The 24,395-nt window shown below is 55.8% G+C and overlaps 9 protein-coding genes across 9 annotated transcripts; 4 read left to right on the top strand and 5 right to left on the bottom strand.

Moving 5' to 3' along the window:
* Positions 1 to 1,747: 1,747 nt before the first annotated feature.
* Positions 1,748 to 5,765, top strand: W97_01320 (uncharacterized protein; the record flags this gene model as incomplete). The annotated part of the gene is made up of 3 exons (XM_007779228.1): positions 1,748 to 1,892; positions 1,946 to 2,109; positions 2,157 to 5,765. 3 exons carry the CDS (start codon positions 1,748 to 1,750, stop codon positions 5,763 to 5,765), a joined length of 3,918 nt encoding a protein of 1,305 aa, XP_007777418.1.
* Positions 5,766 to 6,864: 1,099 nt separating this feature from the next.
* W97_01319 (ubiquitin-conjugating enzyme E2 W) lies at positions 6,865 to 7,615 on the bottom strand (the record flags this gene model as incomplete). The annotated part of the gene is made up of 2 exons (XM_007779227.1): positions 6,865 to 7,133; positions 7,465 to 7,615. The coding sequence occupies 2 exons, from the start codon at positions 7,613 to 7,615 to the stop codon at positions 6,865 to 6,867; spliced, it is 420 nt and encodes a 139-aa protein (XP_007777417.1).
* A 784-nt stretch (positions 7,616 to 8,399) lies between these two features.
* W97_01318 (uncharacterized protein) lies at positions 8,400 to 9,842 on the bottom strand (the record flags this gene model as incomplete). The annotated part of the gene is made up of 3 exons (XM_007779226.1): positions 8,400 to 9,175; positions 9,232 to 9,726; positions 9,791 to 9,842. The coding sequence occupies 3 exons, from the start codon at positions 9,840 to 9,842 to the stop codon at positions 8,400 to 8,402; spliced, it is 1,323 nt and encodes a 440-aa protein (XP_007777416.1).
* Positions 9,843 to 10,700: 858 nt separating this feature from the next.
* Positions 10,701 to 12,266, bottom strand: W97_01317 (uncharacterized protein; the record flags this gene model as incomplete). Its single annotated transcript, XM_007779225.1, has 4 exons — positions 10,701 to 11,140; positions 11,190 to 11,362; positions 11,416 to 11,954; positions 12,018 to 12,266. The coding sequence occupies 4 exons, from the start codon at positions 12,264 to 12,266 to the stop codon at positions 10,701 to 10,703; spliced, it is 1,401 nt and encodes a 466-aa protein (XP_007777415.1).
* Positions 12,267 to 12,919: 653 nt separating this feature from the next.
* W97_01316 (uncharacterized protein) lies at positions 12,920 to 13,171 on the top strand (the record flags this gene model as incomplete). The annotated part of the gene is made up of 2 exons (XM_007779224.1): positions 12,920 to 12,932; positions 12,987 to 13,171. The coding sequence occupies 2 exons, from the start codon at positions 12,920 to 12,922 to the stop codon at positions 13,169 to 13,171; spliced, it is 198 nt and encodes a 65-aa protein (XP_007777414.1).
* Positions 13,172 to 15,017: 1,846 nt separating this feature from the next.
* W97_01315 (40S ribosomal protein S13) lies at positions 15,018 to 15,766 on the top strand (the record flags this gene model as incomplete). The annotated part of the gene is made up of 5 exons (XM_007779223.1): positions 15,018 to 15,044; positions 15,093 to 15,267; positions 15,317 to 15,349; positions 15,477 to 15,523; positions 15,593 to 15,766. The coding sequence occupies 5 exons, from the start codon at positions 15,018 to 15,020 to the stop codon at positions 15,764 to 15,766; spliced, it is 456 nt and encodes a 151-aa protein (XP_007777413.1).
* Positions 15,767 to 16,222: 456 nt separating this feature from the next.
* Positions 16,223 to 16,441, bottom strand: W97_01314 (uncharacterized protein; the record flags this gene model as incomplete). Its single annotated transcript, XM_007779222.1, has 1 exon — positions 16,223 to 16,441. One exon carries the CDS (start codon positions 16,439 to 16,441, stop codon positions 16,223 to 16,225), a length of 219 nt encoding a protein of 72 aa, XP_007777412.1.
* A 714-nt stretch (positions 16,442 to 17,155) lies between these two features.
* Positions 17,156 to 20,881, top strand: W97_01313 (uncharacterized protein; the record flags this gene model as incomplete). The annotated part of the gene is made up of 1 exon (XM_007779221.1): positions 17,156 to 20,881. One exon carries the CDS (start codon positions 17,156 to 17,158, stop codon positions 20,879 to 20,881), a length of 3,726 nt encoding a protein of 1,241 aa, XP_007777411.1.
* Positions 20,882 to 23,300: 2,419 nt separating this feature from the next.
* Positions 23,301 to 23,800, bottom strand: W97_01312 (uncharacterized protein; the record flags this gene model as incomplete). Its single annotated transcript, XM_007779220.1, has 2 exons — positions 23,301 to 23,396; positions 23,462 to 23,800. The coding sequence occupies 2 exons, from the start codon at positions 23,798 to 23,800 to the stop codon at positions 23,301 to 23,303; spliced, it is 435 nt and encodes a 144-aa protein (XP_007777410.1).
* Positions 23,801 to 24,395: the final 595 nt, after the last annotated feature.

Below are 24,395 nucleotides of genomic sequence, written 5' to 3'. Positions count from 1 at the left end.
GGGCAGCTTGTTTGTGGAGCGTTCGCGGCATGCACGAGTACATAGGCAGACCCTAGGAGCTTGCAATGAGCTCCTTCACCGCATCCAGCTGCAAGGCTGAGGGCGTAGTTGTCGGTTCAGGGGCCCAGAGCAGCAAGGCGACGATCATCCAGCATTCTGGCACCATGCAAAGCGGAGGGCGCAGATGCAGCTGCAGGGACAAGGACGGGCGGCTGCTGCATGTCAAAGGCTCCGTCATGTAAACCTGAGGTAGCCAGTTAATGTGACAGGATTGTGGCCTTATGGCCTTATGGCCTTCTGGTCTTGCGGACAGCGACAGGTGCCTGAGCATTCAGAAAGAACGAGCCGCACGCTGGTGGTCACCCACAAGCGCCCCGATGTTTAGTCCATGACGTGGACGGCAGCAACAACTGGATTTGTGCCTCAGACAAGAAGGCCAAGTGCGTTAGTGGAGATTGGAGACTCTTGGTTCCTCCGCAGGCGCAGCCGGCATCGTCGTCAGCCTCCGGGCCAAGCCGCACCGAATGGCGAATGATGTGCGCTGCATGTACATCTCGTGTTGATGCTCTCTCGTTACGGATTTGGAGAACGATGTCAGCTTCTGACAGAATGGCGCGTAGCATATTCTACCCCACAGCTAAGAGGGAGTGCTGAACAACGCTGCAAGCTTTACCGTGACCCGTGAGCAAGATATCGCCCTTAGGGTCGACGGCGGTACCTGGACGGGACTTAGCCTGGGGTGTAGCGTGGCTTTATCGATCGCCAATTGATACAGTATTGAGGTACGGCCGGGCTTGGCTGGCCGAAACGGCGGATGCCACGAGCAAGAGGGTTGAGACTACAAATGTGGTGTGAAAGCTGCAAGGCACACAAACTACGTCGAAGCCTCCATCTTCGACTCTGTCCGGTCGCTGTCAAGGAACAGCAACAGCATTCACCTGCCGTCTGGCGAAACGCATCGAGACAATCGAGACAACCTCGTCCCGCTGTAGAAATCGTTGGCAAGCCCCCGAGACCAGGGCCAGCTAGTCACTTAGCGGCGCCAGCCTCTTATTCGTCATCGTAGAAAAATACACCGAACTCTACGGGCTGCGTTGCATCCTCAACCTCCCTCTGATCCGCCGTCATCCGCTGCAGAGCTCTTGCTGTATTTCGCTCTTTCCTCATCTTTTCTCAATCCCGTTGCTCCTCCTCGCCAACGGCGTCTCTCGTTAGCAGCTGGTGATATCAACTAAAGCCGCCCTCCTCTAGCTGTTCTCTTGCCTCCTCGTATACCGGTGGTGGCTTTTGCGGCTGGCAGCTGGCAGCTGACATCGACCGAGAACATCGCGCCCTCTGAGCTTGCTTTGCTCACTGTTGGTCGAGCCCATCTATTGGCTGAGGGTTGACTCCCGTGACAGTCGTGAGACGCAGGAATCATGCCTCGGGGTAGAGGTAAGTCGGCACTCTACAAACTATCAACCAGCGTTTCCCCGATGTGGCCATCCCTTGCTTACCAGAGTTCTCTGCAGTGCTCTCGTTCATATCCCAATGGGGTGGGGCGCCAAGATCTCCGACGCCGTCCAGCGCTCCTCCTTCACCGACCGTAGCGCAGTCGCCCACGAAACAGCAGGTTGACGCGAATACCGTCTCCATTACCCCCAGTTCCTCCACCCAGAACTTCGACCGCTACAACGCCGCCTCGTCCAGTCCCACGACCCAGCAGCGCAACCGGGCTGACTCGCGCCCTTCGTCACGCCCTGTTTCCATGATCCAGACGTATCAGCCTCCGCTCATGGAGGTTGCCCAGGACACACTTCCGGAACTGCAGCCAATCTTCACATACCTCAACAGTCACTCCAACAAGCTGTATCAAGAGGGCTACTTCCTCAAATTGCATGATCTTGACTCCCGTAAGCTGCTGCGTTGCTTGCAAGGACAGGACAGAACGCTCACGGTTTTGCAGGAGGCAGGCCCAGTGTCGAGAGGACATGGCTCGAGTGCTTTGCGCAGCTCGTAGGCACGGTCCTTTCTCTGTGGGATGCCACTTTATTGGACCAAGCTGGAGAGGATGGCGAAGTCGTACCGACTTTCATAAACTTGGCAGATGCTTCCATCAAGATGGCATGGGTTCACTCTGCTGCTCTGATGGCCTCATGCTGACGAACTCCGCACAGATCGAATCCCTACCAATGAACGGACAACAGGGCCAGTCACTCCAGAATATACTTAGCATATCTACTGCTGCCAATAATCGCTACCTCCTCCATTTCAACTCCTTCAACTCGCTCACACAATGGACGGCCGGCATCCGGCTTGCCATCTTTGAGCACGCAACCCTTCAAGAAGCCTACACAGGCTCCTTGATAGCAGGAAAAGGCAGGTCGCTGAACAATATCCGACAGATTATGGAGAGGTCCAAGTTCAAGTACGAAGACTGGGCGCGTGTGCGCTTTGGAGCAGGCACTCCTTGGAGGCGCTGCTGGTGCGTAGTGACCCCGCCTGACGAGAAGGAGTTCGTAAAGGCCCAGAAGGTTGTGAAAAAACAGAACATCTACGATCGATCTGCGCCAGTTCCGAGAGGAGATGTAAAATTCTATGAGACAAGGAAGATTACGAAGAAGACAAGGCCGATTGCTACCATCACCGAAGCATACTCCGCTTACGCCATCTACCCACAGTCGAAGCCGCTCATCGATTCTTCTACGCTCGTGAAGTTGGAAGGCCTGATCACCATTCACTCGAAGCCCGAGTCAACGACCGAAGGTTTCGTGTTTATCATGCCCGAGGTCCATCCCGCCGTGTCAGGTTTCGAGATCATGCTACGCTTCCTCTTCCCTGTCTTTGACACATTTGCCCTGTACGGCCGTCCCAGCCGGTTGATTGCGGATGTACTTGACACAAGGGGGCTCATGTTTGCCATGCCCAAAGACAGGCGTTACGGCTATCTGGACATCCTCGATGTGGCTACGCTCATCCACGCAGAAGGAAGCCAAGGTTGGAATGAGCGGCAGTGGAGAAAGCAGATGAAGGAGCTTACCGCCAAGCGTATGACTACAATCAGCGACAGCCCGACTAATGCTACCCGCCGCAACACTGTGAGCAGAACCAGCCTTCCTCAGTCCAGAAACAGCGTCCTACGGTTCGACGAAAGCAATTCAATCAGGTCTACACCTGGCTCGCGCAGATCGTCGCCTCCACCGATGGACCTCGGCACGCCTCGCCGGACGGAGACCGCACCTCCGGACGCCCCAATGCCAACTCCAAGACATCAAAGGTCGGCCTCCGATGCCAACGGTTACAAGCAGTACCGGTCAGAAACTCCATCACGCCTGTCTTTCCAGAACAACGCGTACGACAACTACGACTCGCCGCCACCACCGCCTGCTCATCGCACTCTCAACGGCGAAGGGCAAGATTATGCAGGCTACAAAGATGACTATGACACAGCCGACGAAGGAAGTGACCGTCCAACTCCTGAGGCAGCCAATCTACCCGAGGTCGGAGCGGTTGTTACCACTGCTCCGCCGCCTGCTCCTGTCGCTGCACCTCCAGCTTTCCAACATGGTCCGCGGCAAAAGCCTCCTGTTCAGCCATATCATCCGCCGGAGCTTCGACAAGCCAACTCTCAGATGGACGTAGCGACGCTTCGTCAGTTGGCGGATGCAAGCAATGTGCCACTACCGGTCAACGTTGCTGTTCCGGGAGCAGGCGCGGCGTGGAGGTATGATGCTAGTCGAGGCAATGGTAGGCAGTCAGAGGAGTACGAAAGGCGATGGGGTGAGAGCGAGCAACAAGGAGCATATTTACAGATGAACAACCGCGGCAGGCCCGCTGACAACTATTTTGATCAAGGGAGGGGCAGTTCTAGAACCGGCCATGCGGGCAATCGCCTACCGACGATCCCGGCGTCACCGTACATTGATCAGTCCGAACCGACTCCTACGACCGCCACCTTCCAGCCAGCCGGTCCCTCACTGCCAGAATATGGGGAGCCTCTTGCGCAAAACTTCCTACAGCAATCACCGCTAGGCGTCTCTGCCGGCGCAGAGAGACACGCCGATCCACCTGAACGGCCTGGTTTGCCAGAGCGTTTGTCTAGTGGGCTAAGCGTACAGCGTAAACCCGTACCAGGTCGGTCATCTATCTTCTCCGCAGAGGACCCCTATATTTTATCGTCGCCATCCAGCTCAAGTCTTGACAGTTTACGAGACAATGTAGTCGATCTTGACACGCTGGACACTCTCGCTTCTCCGAAGTCTCCAGAACCCTCCCGCACCCGCGCAGAAAGCATGGCCAGCAGTACCCATGACAACGACTCGGTCGCATCCCCCGATTACGCTAGCACGAAGAGTTCCAACACCACGCATTCCGTTGAGAGACCGCGCTATGGCGTCCTCAAGACAGTAGGCAGAGTTGAGCCCACAGCACAGCCGGATGTGAAAGCAGGCGACGCTCAATATGAAGGCGAGTTTCCACAACGATCTGAGAGTCCGGACACCCCCACAGTTGACTTCGGACCCACTCTCGACGTCGCACGATCCCGCCCTGGAACAAGCGGTACGATCACCCAGATGAACCACAGTGCCTCAAGCTCGAATGAGCAGTTGCGCACTTCTGGTAGGAACACTCCCGACCCACTCGGCTCTCGAAGCAGCGAGGCGAGGCCGGACTCTTACATCGGCGGACAAACTGCTTCTGGATATCAAGGTCACCAACGCACCCACTCTCGCTCTCCTGCAGGCGAACCCAAAGCTCCTGGCAATGGCTCACCGGGCCGTGACAACATGGGAAGGATGGCCTGGCAACCAGGAATGACGGCGGTACCGGGTACTTCAGGTCGACCTGTCTTAACTCCAGAAGAGTTTGTCCAGCAACGAGCAGCCTCCGCCTCGCGACCCTCCCCAACTTATTCGTCATCCCACAACCGATCCTCCAGCAACACGCCACCTATCAGCCGCAGCTCCTCCGGCGACTGGTCTCACTTGGCTGGTGCCCCGCAACCACGCACACCTACTCGCGAGTCCGGCCCCCCAAGCCGCCCACAGTCGCGTGGCGCCTCCGCAACGCTGAACCGGCTTGCACCAATGCACACCCAGCACATGATGACAACAGACTCTGGGAATCTCTCAGCCCGCGAGCAAGAGTACATCGCCCGTGCGACCGGCAAGCCTCTCATCTCAATGGCCCGCACCAACAAAGAGCCGCAGCGCCCGCAGTCCACGGGCCTCGTCGGCGCCATCGCGGCCCGTGAAAAGGAGAAGCAGGACATGCGCAGCGGCGCCCGCGGCGGCGCGCTCGTGCAGCAGGCCATCCAGGCGAACATGCAGAGGCAGCAGCAGGTACAAATGCAAGCGCAGCTGCAGCGCCAGCAACAGCAGGTCCAGATCCAGCAGCAAATGCAGATGCAGCAGATGCAGTCCGCGTATAAGTATCCGATCCAGCCGATGGGCGTGCCGCTTAACTTCGGCGGAGGCAGTCCGGGGATCGTGCCGCAGGGCTTTGGACAGCCGTCGCCGCTGCCGTATGGGTTCCCGCAGCAGCAACAGGCCTACTTTCCACAAGCGGGGCAGCCACAGGGTTTTGTGCCGCAGTCGGGCTTCACGCCGCAGCAGGGATTTGCGCCACAGCAGCCGGGAGGTGTTTGGCAGGGCCAGGGGCAGCCACAACAGCAGGCGCAGCCGCAACAAATGCAACCGCAACAGTCGATGCCGGCGCAGCCACAGCCGTACGGCGCGTCGTGGGATCGGGCCAACCCGCAGGGGCAGGGTGGGCAGAGGCGGTAAGCAGAGGCGGTAAGGTCAGCGCGGAGAGATTCAGTAGTAATGGTAACATGGCATTCGGAACCGGTACGGATCTTTTGTGGCGGCATTGGGAAGCGTGGGTTGCATTTCTTCAGGCGTTTGAGGAGAGTGGTGGACGGGCCGGTGGAGGGGAAGAGTAGCAGCATAATCCAAGTGGTGTTGTAGATACATAGAGCGATCTGTTCGCGTTTATATCGGTTATCGAAGTCGTTCTAGGCATGAGCCAGCATTGGCTTGGACGGTTTGGGGCCCCTCCCTTCATCTTCCTTGCTTGGCTTCTGAGGGGTTCGCTTTGGCTGCGGAAGCACGGGGGCAGCACACCAGGAAGCACAGTAGAGCCTATAGACTAGTGGCAGAGAAGAAATACATGGAATGCCTGTCTCGCCCTCGTGGCCTGTTGGTGCACACAGCCGTCCTTCGCGTCTCTCCCACTCAGCTGAGAGATGTCGGGAAGTTCCAGAACTTAGAGACCCGCTTCCCAAAAGGGTAACTTGAGCTCTAGTGCGTAGGACGCCGCAGAATGCCAGGTTGTCCTGAAGGTGTTTGGAATCTCTTTGGAACATGTTAGGCCTGAATGCCCTATCTAAGCACAAAAGACGGTCTACTGCGTTGCTGTAGTAATGGGGCACTTCATACTTGATGTGGCTTTGGGAAATTGTAGCAGGTTGATGGTGATGGGATTTTGTCGGCGTGCGGGCATCACTGTCGCCTACCTAGGTGATGCAGGAACGTACGGGCCGATTGTCAGCCACGAGCTTTATACCTGGATAAGGTAGCTAGATTGATCCAGCACCGAGACCTATGTCCGTAGCGCAGCTTGCAAAAGGGGTAGTACAAGGTAGAACTTCAACCCGCTCACCAACTCCATGCAGCGCCCGATGCTCACCGCAACGCCGGCTCCTGTGCCGTCAAGCCACGGGTAGCCGCTCGCCAGCAATGGTATATGCAGTTCCACTCCCAAACTCCGCTCGCCAATCTTTCCTCAGAGATCCCGGCTCAGCCCTAGCCCGTTCATCGCTTTCCAGCTCGCCCCTCTCCCGGCTCCTTCGCTACGAGCCAAGTTCGCCCCGGGGGCCGTCGCTCACACGGTATTATCATGAAAGTAGAAACTGACATCCCGCGGCCTGAGGCGGTTGTTCCGCACAAACGACTCATCACCCTCCGGACGCTCGTTCTTGGTGTTACCAGTGAGCATGCTCTGCAAGCTCATGCACACGCTCTCGACATTGTGGACCGGACTCCAGCCCTGGCGGTCCAGCAGATCCAGACATATGATGCCGTTCGAATAGATGTGTGGGTGCATGGGTATGGGGTGGGACTCGGTTTTGACAAAGGTTACCTCGGGGGCTTCTGTCCGGGTTGTTAGCTGTGCTGTATGCTTCTGGGAAACGGGATTGGAGGAGGCTTTGAAGGGGGTGGGAGGCGTGAACCGCGGGTACGGAGGGGGAGCGCAGAAGGAGTGGGGGTGGGAGCTTGGAGTAGAGGCGCAAAGAGCGCTCAGCGCTCAGCTCCCACCCTATCTCAACCCCAAACTTAAGCACCGTTCCAGAGCCAGCTCCCAGACCAGCCGGCAACCCGGCCGCCCGCCGCAGGTCCAGCCGCAAGTCCAGCTCCAAGTTCAGCACAGCTGCCCGCTCAGAGCGCAGCGTGCCTCTCAGCCCCATAACGAAGCGGAACATACCGATGGGATAGCTCCCGCTGAAGACGAACTTCAGCCTGTAGGTCTGGTTGCGGTAGATGGGGTTGTCGTCGAGCACGCGGATGTCCATGAGCCAGGTGTCGAGGTTGTCGGCTTGGACAAGGGTTATGCCGGGGGGGAGGTGGGCGTGCATCTGTTGGTTGTGTAAGCGGGGGCTTCAGCGGGAGACAGGAGGAGGAATGCGAGAGAGCGCTCGGTGTTTAAGCTGTGCGGAGAGAAGAACGGGAGCTTCGTGACTAGAGGCTGTGGAGGGGAGAGTGAGCGGTGACACACCTTCTGGAGCTCCTAGTATGGCTATTAGCTATGTACCCCTACTGTACGTGCAAGAGAACAGGCTCACCTTCTGCAGCCTTCTTGAGGCGAACATCCTCATCGATCTAGGTTAGATCCTTGTTTAAGAGTTTTCTTCCGTGACTTGCGGTGGGGGAGCTTGCCCGAGCTACTGGCGTGAGCACTGGCGTGAGCACTGGCTTAGAGAGATGTGTGTGTGCGCCGGAAGAGAGCGTTCTGGTCGAGTAGATTTGTTCAAGCGCAAGTTCTAGGCTTCCATTTCACCTGTACCTGTGCCTGGCAAAAGGAACAGAGCGCACCGGTAGTGACAGTGACGGTGGTTTGCGCAGCTGCCATGTGAAGTGCCGGTAGCTGCGTTGCGGGCTGGGGATGCTGGGCTGTGCAGCTGTCCGACACGTGATAGGCCATCCGAAGCGGATACGGCGTTTACCAGCCATAAAAACTTCAGGCACTTTCGAAAGGCATGAGCCCAGATAGCTCCCAAGTAAGGCAGCCCCACACATCGCCGACTGATACATAACCAAATATAACAAGCATGGGGGCAATGCATGTACGACATCCCAGAATCATCCGTTCACTTCCCAAGCTCCTACGACGCCAAACGAAACCCAATCCCAAGCATCCTACTAGGAATAAAACTGCCCCTTTTGAAAGCTCTCAATCCCCATCTCCCCCATCTTCCCCGCCACAACCGGCTTCCCCGCCATCTCCGTCATCGTCCCACTCCTGCTCCCCATCTGACTCCCAGTCCCCGACATCGTCTGGGCCCTACTCCCCGCCGGACTGCCCGCTTGACTCCCACTCGTGAGCATCGGCTGCTGTCTTCTCTGAATCGTCTCCAGATACGGGCTAGGCAGATACCCCATCCTCCCATCCCTGGCCCTACACCTCCACCACTCGGACGGATTCCCCAGCGGATCCGTCTTGCTGAGCACGGCCACCAAATCTCCCTTCTTGACCGCCAGATCCACGCCCTCGACGGCGTTCTGGTCCGGCGTAAAGTCATACAGCACGCGGCAGAAGTCCAGCTTCGCCGGGTCGAGCGGCTGCTGCTGGTCGGCGTGCATGTGCGGGTTCGCCTCGATGCGGCGGCGCTCTTCTTCCTCCTGCGAGCGGGCGAGCGCGCGGATCAGCTTGCCCATGAGGTAGGGCAGCCCCACGACGGCGAGGACGAACATGATGAAGGGCTTTTTGGAGGGGCGGGGCGTTGCTGGATCGGCGGCGCCGCGGCCGGTGAAGGCAGCGAAGTTGGCGGGGGTGAGCTCTTTGGAGGATGCCGGGGGAGGCCGGCCGGTCACTTTGGCGACGGCGGTGCGGAACCAGCGCATCAGGGTGAAGATGCCTAGGATGGAGCCGAGGGTTTGGCGGAGGTTGCCGAATTGTTCGGCGACGGAGACCATGGCTGGTATACCGTCAGCGCGGGGCTTGGAGGGAGTGTCTGAGGGGGAAAACACATACCGAAGAAGGACGAATGCGTCGCCATATACGTGCTCTCAAGCATCTGCGCAAACCCTCCAAACGCACCAACGATGTTCTCAATGAGCTGGAAGGTAGCCTGTGTGCTTTGGTTCATCGACTGCGTCAAGCTCGGGTTGTTCGGGTCGCCGGGCATCCCGCCCATGCCTCCATACATCCCACCCATGCCACCCATACCCCCCATTCCGCCGTACATCCCTCCCATACCGCCCATGCCGCCATACATGGACCCGTAGCCACCGAGGCGCGAGTATGGGGATGAGAAGCTATTCATGCCGCCGTATCCGTAGGGCGAGGATCCGTAGCGGTTGGCGTTGAGGCTAGAGTAGTTCGATGCCGTTCGGTTCACTATCGAGTTAAGGGTACTAGGTCGTTCAGGTAGTGCAGGTGGATTAGACGTCAAGGGTGCTGTCGCGGACGGAGATGCGGTCGATGCTGTAATACTACTGCCGTTGCTTGCTGGTGTTGAAGAAAGCCCTGGCAAGATATCAGCATGTATATTCAAATGTGACTGGTGGCGGATCAGGTCCGCGCAGCGTACCGGCTGATGTGCCCGCTCCAGCTCTTTCCCATGGCTTTGGCGGCGAGGCCATCTCTCGCGGTCTATCCCTCTACCACGTCCTCATCTACCTTTGTGTGTCGTGCCTCAAGGGCTGGTGCTTGAAAGTGGTGAAGCGCCAAGCGGTGGCTGAAAGACGCAAGCGGGGCCCGGAGTGCGCGATAGATTTCTATGTAGCAGCGTCGGCGATTGTTGATGGGACCTCGCTATCTGTATGGCAATGAAGACGTGCGATGTTTGCAAGCCCAGTGAATGCAGAGCAACAGATGGCACCAAGATGGCTTGAAGACGGGCTGTCCACCTGTGCGGTCGAAGATGACGGCTGTTGCGCTGCCTCGGCTGGTTGGATTCGGCGGATTTCACAGACTCGGCGCGCTGGAACCGATCAGGAAAATACTCCCGTTGCCGAACCCTGGCTTTCGAGACACCAGAAAAGCATCTTCGTAACGGTGTCAAACAATGAGTAGCACTTCCAATGATGTCTCATTGCGCAGGGGACATAGCACTACAAGGGCGACCAGAAAAATCACGTCATCAAGAGGGATATCAAACTCAAGTCAAATCCAAAGCAGCTCGTATAAGCTCAAACCCGCTACTCTAACGCGTCCATTGCCGTTGCTGAGTACACACCCACCACACCAAAGCAAACACTCCGACCCGATGAATAGGAGCCCGCCCATGCCAGTCCATCAAGTTCGTAAGCCACGCTCTAGGCGTTTTGCGCGCATGGAGCACTGCTCTGCTGTCTAAACAAGATCCACGAACATAGCTAGTATACCCAACGCTTCCGTAGCTACAAGAAGTATGGCAGGGAGATATCAACAGAGCCAACCAACGCACCGACTATCCAAGAAGCCTAAATCAAGAAAGCAGGCAACCGGCTGGCAGGCGCCTAGGACGAAAGCGCGAAGATGGACGTCAGGACCTTGCTGTCGTTCGCGCAGATGTCGGAGATGGTCGAGCTGGGCATGCTGCCGCCAAAGTTGATGCCGTTGTCGAGAATCTGGATGTGGATCTGGTCGTCGTGCATGACAACGGCAGCCTTGATGGTGCCGGAAGTCGGGCGCTTGAAGTAGTCGGAGTTGCCGCCCTTGATGTTGCCGTGGAGAGTGGACTTGCAGCGGGTATTGCCGGAGTCGAGGACCTCGAAGATGTCGAACTCGGCGCAGCCGGACGTCCAGCACGAGCACTCGGCCTTGCCATACTGGAGGGTGCGCGGGATCTGGGCGTTGAGCATCCAGAGAGCGGGCATGTTCATGTTCCAGCCGGAGGTGCCGTCGTCGGGCATGGAGAACTCGAAGAAGAAAGCCTTGGAGGGGCCGCCGAAGCCGTCTGTGAACTTGTTAGCTGAGAGTTTGCACATCGCTCTCGGTAAACTTACGGTAGGCAACAGTGTCGGGGCGGTAGTAGCCGCACGAGTCGCCGGAGCACTCTTTGTCAGACATGATCGTGATTTCGGTGTTGGACGGGAGAGTCATGTCTTTGAGCACCTGAGGGGACGACGCGCCGCTCTTGGCGTCGGCCGCAGCGTAGGAGAGGGAGTTTCCGAAGACGCTGCGTTTTGTTAGCATGTCACGTGAAATCGTAAAACAGTTGGCGGCTCTTACTAGTCAAAGGTACCGGAGCCCTGGCCACCCATGTTGTTCAGGAAGGTAACGCCATGCGCAGTACCGGAGGAGGCCTCGTAGTAGGCAACCTGGGACCAATCGCCGCTGGCGACAGAAGCAGTGGTAGCTTTGGGGCTGGGGGCAGCAGAGCTGGCAGGAGCGCTTGCACCAGCTTTCTCGGAGGCGATAGTGGCAGTCTGGGTAGCAGTTGCCTGCGCGACAGTCTTGGTAATAGTGGTCGCGTCGTTCACAACGGCTTTGGCAGCCGGAGTCTCGGCGCCGAAAGTGTTGACCCAAGACACAACTTCGCCGTTAATGGTCGCGGTGACCCAGTCGCCAACCGCTCGCTTCTCGGCCTCAGCGGCCTCCTGGATCTCTCGGGTCTCCTTGTGCTGTTGGTGGAAGTGCTGGTGACCATGGGCATGGCGGCGCTCGTGCGGGCTGCGCTTGGCCATCTTTGGCTTGGTGGATGAGCCGCTGCTTGGGGTGTAGACAGCGAACTGCTTGAGCTGAAGGGGTCCGCGGAAGTGAAGGGAGAGCTGCGTTTACTCCATTAGCTAATTAATGCCTGTAGAAGATTCCTGTCAAAGAGAATCACCAACCTCTTCGTTGAGCGGAGCCAGAGACCCGGAGTAGCTGAACGGCGCCGACGAGCAAGCACCCGAGACGGGGTCCATTTTCGTAATCTTGTTGTATTTACCCGAGCCTCCAACTCCCTGATATGTGATCTTCTGCACAGCCTGGCAATACCAGTTGCCGCCGATGAGCTCGGAGCCGGAAGCGCATAGGTCTGCTGCGGCGCCGGACAAGGTCGCGGCGATGACCGCGCCAGCGGCTACGACGTTGCGCATATTGTATGTATGTGTGTCGGGAGACCGTTAAGGGTAGACGAGGCTTGATGCGCTTCACGATGTTCCGGAAGGACTGTGGGAAGTGCTATAGGAGCTGACGACGGAGGACTCGACGGTGAGTTCTGCAATAGGTTCAAAGGGTATCCTGCTCTTTCGGGGCTGCGATTGACAAGACAAAGCACAAATGAATGTGGCGTTGCTCAGTTGAATGAATGAATGAATGAATGAATGACTGTTTGGTGGTCAAGGAAGGTGAATGCGAGGCTGAAGGGACACGCAAGGACAAACTGAAGTGAACCGGGCACGGGGAAGGGGAAGGGCGAGGAGGGATATTATCATGGCCGCTGGCGCCGCCGGGGCGCTGGCACTGGCACTGGCACTGGCGCTCTCCCATCTCTCCCACAGGCCCAGAGCAAGCCGTGAGCCAATGTCGGTGTTTCGAAGACGCTGTCAGGGCTGCCAAACGCTAGTCAGGGGCCGTGCAGGACCTCATTTCGGTACCATGCACGCCCCGACTCGTGGCCCTGTCACCATCAGAAACGTCAAGCCGCTCCGTCCCATGTGCCGCCGGGCGCTCGATGTGACCCGGGAGCCAGGCCGATGTCTCTCCTGGAGCGCTTCTGCTTTCCTACAGATTGTCTCTAATTCCACTCATGTCTGAAGAAGGTAGGTGTCTTGTTGCCGCTCAATTCAGTGCCGAGAGCGCTTTGTTTGCGACAGACACCGACCCTCCAGGGCTGCGAGGTCTGCGCATCGCCCTTGTCGGTGCGCCGGCTTTCATGCAGCAATTTCCCGAACGCTCCCTTGTGTGGGCGAATGGGAAATCGAGAAAAGTCACCTTCGACAAAGTTTGGAACGGTGTGCTGTCGATCCACATTGCGGGAGACGTCGTGGTCAGCATGTAAATCACACAGTCGCGCTTGGCGGGCTGGACTTTTCCGTCGTCGTCAGCGTCCCCCAGTTTTTATGCAGCCAGTGCACAAGCAGAGTCTATCCGCATGAAGACCACTCACAAGTGAGCCGCAACATTTGTGTGCCGAGGGCAAAGTGCGACGGCTTTGCAACCATTCGGCAAGGGAAGCCCGCCATGCTTACGTCTGGCATCAAGGCAGGGTTGTGGGTTCCTGCAGCAGATCCCGAGAGCAGGCATGCCGCTCCCACTCTGATAGGCACGCGATAGGCTCTCCGGCTGGTTCGGTGTGCTGCAGCATGAGCCACTAACGGGAAGTTGCCTGCCAGGATGGTAGGGCTGGGCACGCATGTGCATCATGAGCGCCATCAGTAGCCTTCCAGCCACCGACTCGACAACACAGAAAAGAGCAGCGCTAGTCACCGCTAACTGCGATGATTTTCACTCTTGTTGAGCAGTCGGAACGTTGTCCGCCGTAAGACTGTGCTGAGTGGAGCACCTAGGACTTGAAAGAACATGAGAAGGACAAGGTTGTGGGCATATGCAGAGTGGTGGAGCATACGACATCGATTCAAGGTATGCAGAATAACCGGTCGCAGTTCGACCTGTTTACATTCAAAGACATCCTGACACAAAAGCACGCCATGTGCTCAGGCAAGCATGAGACTGCCTGCAGTAAGTCAACGCAGACCCTCAGGCCGGTCCGCGTAGGCCGGTCCTGGTGCCGATACGAATTGCAGTGCATGGAGAACAGAACTTGCAGGTGGCTTGGTTTAACAGAAGTGCTCGTACATGCGGTGGCTGAAAAATCCACCGTGGATGGACATGATATGTCCAGAGTCACACAAAGGTCGCTGGCTGCCAGCCACGTTTTCGAAACTGACACTGCCGTCGGCACTGTAGCGCCTCCACACGTTGAGTAGAAATCATATTCCGTAAACACTAGAATGCAAAATCCGCGAGGGCGGACGCCATGGTGTGGCAGGACCATGGGACCGTCCTACCATTCTCCGTACAAGTGCGGAACATCTCGGTAAGAGTCAAACGAATTCCGACACCGGACTGGCAGATCTTAATTCCTCCTCCCGAGATTCCGTGTCGTTAGTGATCTTCTTTGTAGCATGTACTAAGGTGCCGCCCTGCAGGTGCTTGTACTCGACCTGGGACTAGATTTCATGCCGAGAATACGAGTTCTGAATGTTACCAATCATCGCGCCATAGCTCAAGCCGATACTAGCGACAGGTCAGCAAGGTCCAATGAAGACGGTAGTTGAGAATTGTCGAGCAGTGACAGGAGTCAGAAGTCCGTTGAGATCATTATAGAGTCATGAGACTCTATTAAATCAAGAGGTACCAGAAAATATTGTATATGGAGTATCATCATTCAGAGTAGTGAGATTGTTGATAGGGGCAGACTCACCGAGAAACAAGCGAAGGCATGCGTGCTGTAAGCCTGAAGTAAGCTTGGCCGGGAAAGATGTCGAGCCAGTGAAAAAGTTGTCAAGAGTCCTCGATGGCATAGAGGAGTCCGACAGGACATTCCATTACTGCGTAGCTCATAGAGGAGTTGATTCCCTACGTGCTCATCATACTGCTACGTGCGGGCGCTGGAGCGATGTCAAGCGTTTCGCTGGTGGTGAAGGTGGGAGTTCTTGCAGTGCGAGTTTCAGTGCTGCTCGAGAGAAAATCTCAAAAATGTGGTCAAAGCGCCGCAACAAGCGAGAGCCGCACACCGTCGGCATCTTCCTTTTCGCAACCCGACTTCAAGACATCGCGACTGCAACGACCAACGACCAGCGACCATCTTTCCTTTTAAGCGTCACTCATAATCCAACGCCAAAATGGGTCGTCTTCACTCCAACGGCAAGGTAAGATGGCTTCTGACAAGACCAAGTTTGTCCACTGATGAGGCGAAGGGCATATCGAGCTCCGCCATCCCGTACTCGCGCACACCCCCAGCCTGGCTTAAGACCACACCCGACCAGGTCGTCGACCAGATCTGCAAGCTTGCAAAGAAGGGCGCGACTCCATCGCAGATTGGTGTCGTTCTCCGCGACAGCCATGGTATCGCGCAAGTGAAGGTCGTTACCGGTCCGTACAACAAGCTGAGATCCGAGGGACGTGGCTAACAATACCACAGGCAACAAGATCCTCAGAATTCTTAAGGGCAACGGTACGGTTGAACCTATGTGAAAGACGCATCTGGACGGCAGCATCACGTTCTAGTGATTGCTGACCACAGCGCAATTATCTTATGCCTCGGATTGGTCTTCGATGACTGACTGAGAGACGTTCCACAGGACTCGCTCCTGAGATCCCAGAGGATCTGTACATGCTGATCAAGAAAGTGAGACATTTTTCATGTTTTTGCTCTGAATGATTTCAGGTGAGCGAGTTTCTAACACGCTAGAATTAGGCTGTCGCCGTCCGCAAGCACCTTGAGCGCAACCGCAAGGACAAGGACTCCAAATTCCGCCTCATTCTCATCGAGTCCCGCATCCACCGTCTGTCGAGGTACTACAAGACTGTCGGTGCCCTTCCACCGACTTGGAGGTACGAGAGCGCCACTGCTAGCACGTTGGTCGCATAAGGGCGTGGCACGGTGGTAAGGTGGAGATTAGGATGCCGTGTTCGAGGGCAGTCCGTGGTGAACGGCGCAAGATATTCGGTTGAGGCATTCTATGTCGACCTAGCAGGGGAAATGCATTCAAATCGAGACTTGTGCGGTTAGGACCCGCTGCAAATGCCAGTGGTTTCTGAACACTACCTTGCTGTCATTAGCCCATTAAATTACGTGATTTGTTCTGACATTCTAATACCGAGCCTCAGGCCCAGTCTCGTGACCACATGGATGGCTGTCAAGTTCAAAGAGGCGCACGCATCACACATCGGCGCAATGCGATCTAAGCATGTTCGATATTCTTGAGGCCAAGTCCCCTCAAAAAGCACGTTGTAACGCCGACGCTATGCAAAGTCCAGTTCTTCTCCTCCCTAACGACAGCCTCAGAGAACCAAGATCCTCAAGATTTCCTCAACCCTTTCTTCCTCATGCGCCTTCCACCTCTCGACTTCTCGCCGCCAAAAACTCCGCCAGCCACCGCAGCGGCTTCTCCGGCTCTTCAATTGCAAGCCTCTTCATCCCTTCCAGCAAGTATGGTGTGACGTGTTGGTTCAGGTACACGCGTGTGGGCGAGCCGTGGAGCGTCGGCTGCGTTGGCGGGGCTATGGGCGCGGCCGCTGGATGTGGAGAACCGCGCGCAGGCATTGTGGTAGGAGGAACGGTTGCCGTAGAGGGATGAGCGGGTTGTGTTGGCTGTGTGGGCTGCGCGACTGGTGGGGGAGTTGAGGCGTAAGGGTTAGGTGGAAGGGTTGAGGTGGGTGGGATTGAGGTCTGTGAGGTGTTAACAGGGAAATGTAACAAGAGGAATGAGAGGGTGAAGGGATCGCGGCGTGAGTACTTCTATGCCAGGCTCTTCTTTCATGTCGACGTCCGCTGTTTGACCGTTCAGAGCTGGTTGTTCCTCCGGCTGTGGTGGAGCACTGTCCTGCTGTGGCATCGTTGCGGGTTCTTCCATGGCTTTCAAGCAATCGAGGGGAGTTGCAGAGAAAATGCTATAGCATGTGAATAAGAGTCTGGTCTGCCGATTGTTCTTGTGGAAGATCATCAGACACACGACCTCGACGGCTTGGCAAGCTCGGAGCGCGTCGGCACGTGATGGCTTCGAAAAGATCGCTTTGCAGCGATGCGCTTACTCAGCAGTTATCATGGTAATGTATTCTGGCGGTTTCGAAACACGCACGGACCAATACTCTGAACCGCAGTCTTTGGCATCCATCGTTGCCGCTTCACGATTGAACAACTACAATCATAACCACGACCGTGTACCAGCCCGCCTCTACTCTTGATCGTGCAGGTCCATGGACGCTGGATGACTGCTACAAACAGGTTTCTGCCCGAATAGAGAAGCAGCCAGCCAATATGTCTGACGGTGAGTTTGCGCCCTTTCCCTCGCGAAGCCCGCATCGAATACTGACAGATCTTCCGACAGCCGAGTTCGCGACCATCAAGCGCCTCCAGCAAGAGCGCAACGCGGCAGCAGCAGGGAAGAAAGGTTCAAAAACCTTCGACCCGGCTAGCCAGCGCACTGACAACTCCACGAAGGCATCCCTGACTGAAACTTTCGATACGGATCTCTACGAGCGCACAGGCGTCGACAAGTATGCCGGATACAATACTTCCATCGCTATCAACGATGACGATGATGATATGGCTGATGGGGATGGGGATGACGGACGGCGCTTGGTCGGACAGTATACTGCTACGAAGGAACAGATGAATGAGTTCGCAACGGGTGGTGCGGAAGAGGAGGATATCCTCATGAGCCGCGAGAAACAGGCGCAGATCGCCTCACGAGAGACCGACTATCAAAAACGGCGCCATGATCGAGGACCTCTCACGCCCACACGAGCAGATCCCTTTGCCGCAAACCGGCAGGCTGGAGCGCAGGACGAGGGCCAGAGCTACCGCGAGGTTATGGCAACCCGCGAACTTGAGAGGGAGGAAGAGCGTGTTAGGCGTATCGTCGCAGAGAAGCAGGCCAGGGGCGAAAACGGCGTCGTGGAACACCAAGCCACATTGAAGGATGCTAGCGATAAGGAGAACAAAGATGCCGGCTCTACGGTCGTCGCCATAGGAAGGAAGCGGAAACAGCGGTGGGACGTGGCATCAGAGGCGCCGTCGGATGACGGTATCAAAACTGAAGAAACGAAGACGAAGCGTTCCCGATGGGATCAAACTCCAGTCCCGGGTGCTGAGGATGGGCCAAAGCGTCGATCAAGATGGGACCAAGCACCTACCTTGGGAGGGGCTACGCCAGTAGGCAATCAAGGACTTGCCACTCCCATGCATCCATCTCAAGCTGGGACGATGACGTTTGGTACTGACATTTCTGCTCGTAACGTGCCGCTGTCTGATGAGGAGCTGGACTTGATGCTACCTTCAGAAGGATACAAAATCCTGGACCCGCCTCCTGGTTACGAACCAATCCGTGCCGCAGCCCGGAAGCTGATGGCTACTCCGGCACCTGTAGCTAGCGCTTCCGGTTATGGGGGTTTCATGATGCAGGAACCGGAGAACGCTCGCGCCCTTGGCAAGCAGCTACCTACCGAAATTCCTGGCGTCGGAGATCTTCAATTCTTCAAGGCGGAAGATATGGCATACTTTGGCAAGCTGGTAGACGGCGCAGATGAGAATCAGATGAGCGTTGAAGAGCTGAAGGAACGCAAGATCATGCGGTTGCTGCTCAAGGTCAAGAATGGAACACCACCGATGCGTAAGACTGCGCTTCGACAGCTTACTGATAATGCGCGACAATTTGGAGCAGGTCCGCTCTTCAACCAGATCTTACCTTTGCTCATGGAAAAGACTCTAGAAGACCAGGAACGCCATCTGCTCGTCAAGGTCATTGACCGCGTCCTCTATAAGTTGGATGACCTCGTCCGACCCTACGTACACAAGATCCTCGTCGTCATCGAGCCACTCCTCATCGATCAAGACTACTACGCCCGTGTTGAGGGTCGCGAAATCATCTCCAACCTGAGCAAAGCTGCGGGTCTTGCTCACATGATCAGTACCATGCGTCCTGATATCGATCACGTCGATGAATATGTCCGAAACACTACCGCCAGAGCTTTCGCTGTCGTCGCCTCAGCCCTTGGTATCCCTGCCCTTCTACCCTTTCTGCGCGCCGTGTGCCGCAGCAAGAAGTCATGGCAGGCTCGCCATACCGGCGTCAAGATCGTCCAGCAGATCCCCATTCTTATGGGCTGTGCGATTCTGCCGCATCTGAAAGGCCTCGTCGATTGCATAGGTGACAACCTCAACGACGAACAGGCGAAGGTGCGGACCGTTACATCACTGGCTATTGCAGCTCTCGCAGAAGCTGCGAACCCTTATGGAATCGAAAGCTTTGATGACATCTTAAATCCTCTGTGGACAGGCGCACGAAAGCAGCGTGGTAAAGGGCTTGCAGGCTTCCTCAAGGCCGTTGGCTACATCATTCCGCTCATGGACGAGGAATACGCCAACTACTACACCAGTCAAATCATGGAGATCCTGCTAAGAGAGTTCTCGTCACCTGACGAGGAGATGAAGAAGGTCGTGCTGAAGGTCGTCTCTCAGTGCGCCAGCACCGATGGTGTGACCGCCGGCTACCTCAAGGAGCACGTACTCACCGAGTTCTTCAAGAGCTTCTGGGTCCGCCGCATGGCCCTGGACAAACGCAACTACCGCCAGGTCGTGGAAACGACCGTTGACCTCGGCCAGAAGGTGGGCGTTGGTGAGATTGTCGAGAGAATTGTCAACAACCTTAAAGACGAAAGCGAAGCGTACCGCAAAATGACCGTTGAGACCGTTGAGAAGGTCATAGCTAGTTTGGGTGCTGCAGACATCAGTGAGCGGCTTGAAGAGCGCCTTGTCGATGGTATTCTGCACGCCTTCCAGGAGCAGAGCGTTGAGGATGTCGTTCTACTCAATGGCTTCGGCACTGTCGTCAATGCACTGGGCACCCGATGCAAGCCATACCTACCACAGATTGTCAGTACCATTCTTTGGCGGCTGAACAACAAGTCCGCCACTGTCCGTCAACAGGCCGCTGATCTTGTCTCGCGCATTGCTATGGTTATGAAGCAATGCGGAGAAGACGTCTTGATGGCCAAGCTAGGCACTGTTCTGTACGAATACCTGGGCGAAGAGTACCCAGAGGTCCTAGGTTCTATTCTCGGTGCGCTCCGATCCATCGTCACTGTCGTCGGCATCAACCAGATGCAACCACCCATCAAGGATCTCCTACCACGTCTGACCCCTATCCTCCGCAACCGGCACGAAAAAGTGCAAGAAAACACCATCGACCTCGTCGGCCGCATCGCCGACCGCGGCCCGGAGAGCGTTAACGCCCGCGAATGGATGCGCATCTGCTTCGAGCTGCTCGATATGCTCAAGGCGCACAAGAAGGGCATCCGGCGAGCGGCAAACAACACTTTCGGCTTCATCGCTAAAGCTATCGGCCCACAGGACGTGCTGGCCACGCTACTAAACAACTTGCGAGTACAGGAGCGACAGTCCCGTGTCTGCACCGCCGTCGCCATTGGCATCGTTGCTGAGACTTGCGCTCCCTTCACCGTCCTTCCCGCCCTGATGAATGAGTATCGCGTCCCGGAGCTGAACGTCCAGAACGGCGTCCTCAAGAGCTTGTCCTTCCTCTTCGAGTACATCGGCGAGATGGCAAAGGACTACGTCTATGCGGTGACGCCTCTCCTCGAGGATGCGCTCATCGACCGGGACCAGGTCCATCGCCAGACCGCCGCCTCAGTCGTCAAGCACGTCGCGCTCGGTGTTGTAGGTTTGGGTTGCGAGGACGCGATGCTGCATCTGCTGAACCTGCTGTACCCGAATCTCTTCGAGACTAGCCCCCATGTCATCGACAGGATCGTCGAGGCGATTGATGCAATCAGGATGGCTGTTGGCACGGGCACGGTCATGAACTATGTCTGGGCTGGCCTGTTTCACCCGGCGAGGAAGGTGCGGCAGCCGTACTGGCGGTTATATAACGATGCGTATGTTCAGAGTGCAGACGCCATGGTGCCGTATTATCCGAACTTGGAGGAAGACGGGCTGGCCAGGCCGGAGCTGGACATCATCATTTGAGTGGCACTTTGGGTGGAAGGGGATGGGGGAGCGTGGAATGGTGCTTTTGAGGTTTTGCGCGTTGAGTTTCTAGCGGGCTGTCTTGTTGATAGCGCTTTGGTGTATGTACACAGGTTCAACAAGAAAGGTTTCTCGTGTTACCCGTGCGCTTTAACACAGTTAATTATATGCCAGTCCTACATCCGTGTGCCTACCTTCACGATCCTGTTCGGCGCTCTAGAAAGCCATCATCACCCGCATCGCCCAGCACATCAGCTATTTTGCACTCCAGAAGCGGCGACAAATGATAGTGAGTTCATACGGTGGGACTTAAAGGCGTGTTATCTGGATAATGTGGCAGTCCGGGTACGGCATGTCAGAAACGTACTTGACCGGATTCATAGCCCACGCTGTATTACGGTCCTGCAATAGCAAAGCCGTGATTCGCCGTCAATGTAGCGCTTCCATCGTTATTGGGCGAGGCATGGAGGCTCTCGTCTTTCCAGCCATCTCAATTGATAGACGAGTTACGAAAAGACCTTATTGCTTCTTCTATCTACCTTCATCATCTACTTCCCATTTAACTCCTCCCTTTCCTCGAATGCTGCAGGCCAGCTATTGCGTCGTTGCGTCCACCAATCGCTTCATTTTCGCAAGTCCTATACCAGCATTCTTCAGCAACTCGCCTCATGTCTGAGACAGTAGTCGAGAAACCTCTGGTGAGCGATTCTTACGGCTGCCTACCGAAATCCAAAACTGACGACTCCGTCCATCTACAGAACCCTAAGGCGCTGGCGCCCGTAGGCATTGCTCTTGCATCAGACGTTACAAAACGCCGTAGAACTAGAGTAAGCACTGCCTGCTACTACTACTATGCGCCCAATGCTAAAACTAATGTGCAGGTCAAAGCCCTGGATGACAGTGGCGCTGGACGCCAAGACACGCGCCCGTTCCCTGTATATAAAATTGCCGGCGGAGCTACGCAATGAGATATACGACTACTATCTCCAACCGGAAGGGGAGGAGAAGATCGCGATCGTCATCTTTAGCTTCAGTAAGCGTGGGTGGCTCCGGAACTGCTCCTCGCACGCTACCACGCGGTCAACCGCCTCGCACTCTCCCAAGTATCTCGCCAGGTGCATCAGCAAGCCATATCGTATCTCTTCTACAGCTTCGAGTTCTCGTTCTCCTATCTCTTTCTCATGGAAGATTTTCTCCGCTGCATCGGCGACGGCAAGACTCACCTCACTGGAGTTACCGTTGGTCACTACGAAGTCTGGAGCGGATCAGACCCACAGCAGATTTTTGGGGATTGCAAGAGTCTGCGGCACCTGCGATTTGAGAACGTATACGAAGTCGACGCTGCAGGTAAGGATCCTGAGGAATTAGGGAACTCGAGGGCCATAAGATTGAGCGTTTCATCGAGGAATAGTTAGACGCACCGCAGAAATGAACTACCTAGCCGGTAGCATTGGTTTTCTCTAGGGGCTTGGTGCATGATTCATCATTTGCAATTTGGACCTCACACTTTTTGATTGTGTTGCTATGAGCTCTCGCATTTGGTTTAATTACAAATATTTAGCCTCATTGTGCTTGGCTCTAGCTGAGCGTATCTGTTGACGAGCCCGAATCTTGTCGGAGAGCGACAGATCCCCATCGAGTAATCACAGCGCCCAATGCCCCTTGTAGGCTTCTGCTTAATGCATGGCAGCCCGCCATAAGTCCAGCGCATCTTAAGCCCCCCTGTCTCCTCAACGTCTGGCTCAGAGTCCAACTGACGCATCTTCCCGCAATGACAGCGCTAAGGCGTGAGGAATATTGAGTGATGCATGTACACGCACCCCGCATCGCCCTCCACTCAATCGACTTCATGCTCTTCCGGCTCCGCAGGCTATTTCGGCTCTTCATACCCCAGATAGAGTTTCAGTACCTGCTCGCAAACACCCCAGATACGGCTCCGATTGGCCAGACCAAGCAGGCTTGAATCAGTGTCCGACGGCGCGAACGAAGCATTGTAGAGACTCTGGTACACAGCTTTCAGTCAACGGATCCCTTTTCCGGCACGTATGAAGGGTCGAATGACTCCCACATCCACGGCATATCCATGATCAACCGGCGGCGCCAGAACCAGTTCGAGTGGGTGGCGGCATGAGCGGCGGGGGACTCGGTTATAAGGGTGAAGAAAGACGTTGTTGGGAGATATAACATAATCTCTGTGTTCAGTTCCGGCAGCAGCCTCTTAAATGGATCGTTGCTGGCTTTCGCTACAGATTACGGTGGGGGCCTGTTTGATCTGTTAGATGACTTCTCTATCAGACCGGCGGCTTGCTGTGTAAAACTGAATGTGGTACGGTTTGGGCGAGACTGATGGGCTCGGTAAAGAGCGCCTAAAAGAGAGTAGAAGACAAATACTAGGTTACAGTGTGATGCTGGCTTTGACTCACCTATCGCTGATGTCAGAGAAGCCTTGTGGTTTCGTAGCTCGCTCGAAGACCTCCCGGAGCCCAGGCATATCCACCGGGTTCGTAACGTCCCGCTATTTAAACATGGTTAGCCTACATGCATTGCTGAGTGAAGGTGCAACCGCGTCTCCTTACTCACCTCCATACCCGGTTTAATGTAGAAATGCTGCTCGCGTTTCGACTTTTCCATGAGCTCGCCATAATCCAGGGTGAGACAGTTCAGCCACATTTCGCGCGTTGGTGACAGGCATTCGAAGAGGCGACCCAAGTCAACATCCTCAAAACGCGTGATAGTCGCATCGCCGCATGCGTTCGCTAGCGCCTTGACGAAGATCAGGAAACATTCGGGATGGAAAGGCAATGCGCCGGTCTGGTAGCCATTGTCGTCACAATAGACATCGATAGCAAACCTACCATCTGAAGTGGGGCGTGCATCAATGGGAAATGCTGGGTCGTTGCTAGGTATGACCTCTGCCATGTCATATTCCGCCTAACGACCGAGCCCAGAGAGGTAGTACTGCCGGGCGATGGTGGAGCCCCCGTTTGGCTTGAACAGTGCATATCGTTCCATCCCAATCAGTCTCAATCGTCCCATCCATTCGACAGCCTCTGGGAGTACAAGGTCGGTCTTGACAGCGCCACGATGATCTTCGTAGATCATACGGATGCGGTGGAAAGAGGCCGCGCATAAGAAACAGCGGATATTACACCCGTCCATTGTGAAGGGCAAACGTGATTCCTGGTCAGCGGACTGATTGCAAGAGTTTTGATGGCAGATCCTAGTTGAGCGAATGAAGCCACTTGAACATAGAAACGTAGTGAAGCAACTTGAAGAAAGAAAGGCAGTGAAGCAAGTCAGCTGACTGGATGCCACGGTTGCCTGACCTACCGCACGAGAGACTCTGGGTCAGTTCGATGAAGCGAAGTTCTGTTGAATCTCACGTGTCAACCGAAAGGAGAGGCTGGTGATCCTTGGCATAGAGTATATAGCCAGCCTCTCCCACAGTCCATAGATGAATCAATGAAGCTCTTAGCCATACATTTTGACAAGTTCACTCTTGAGAATCCGCTTC

The sequence above is a fragment of the Coniosporium apollinis genome (assembly GCF_000281105.1).
Source record: "Coniosporium apollinis CBS 100218 chromosome Unknown supercont1.4, whole genome shotgun sequence".
Classification (NCBI taxonomy): Eukaryota; Fungi; Ascomycota; class Dothideomycetes; genus Coniosporium; species Coniosporium apollinis.
Note: the sequence above shows the minus strand (reverse complement) of the source record. Positions and strands in the feature narration are given on the sequence as shown.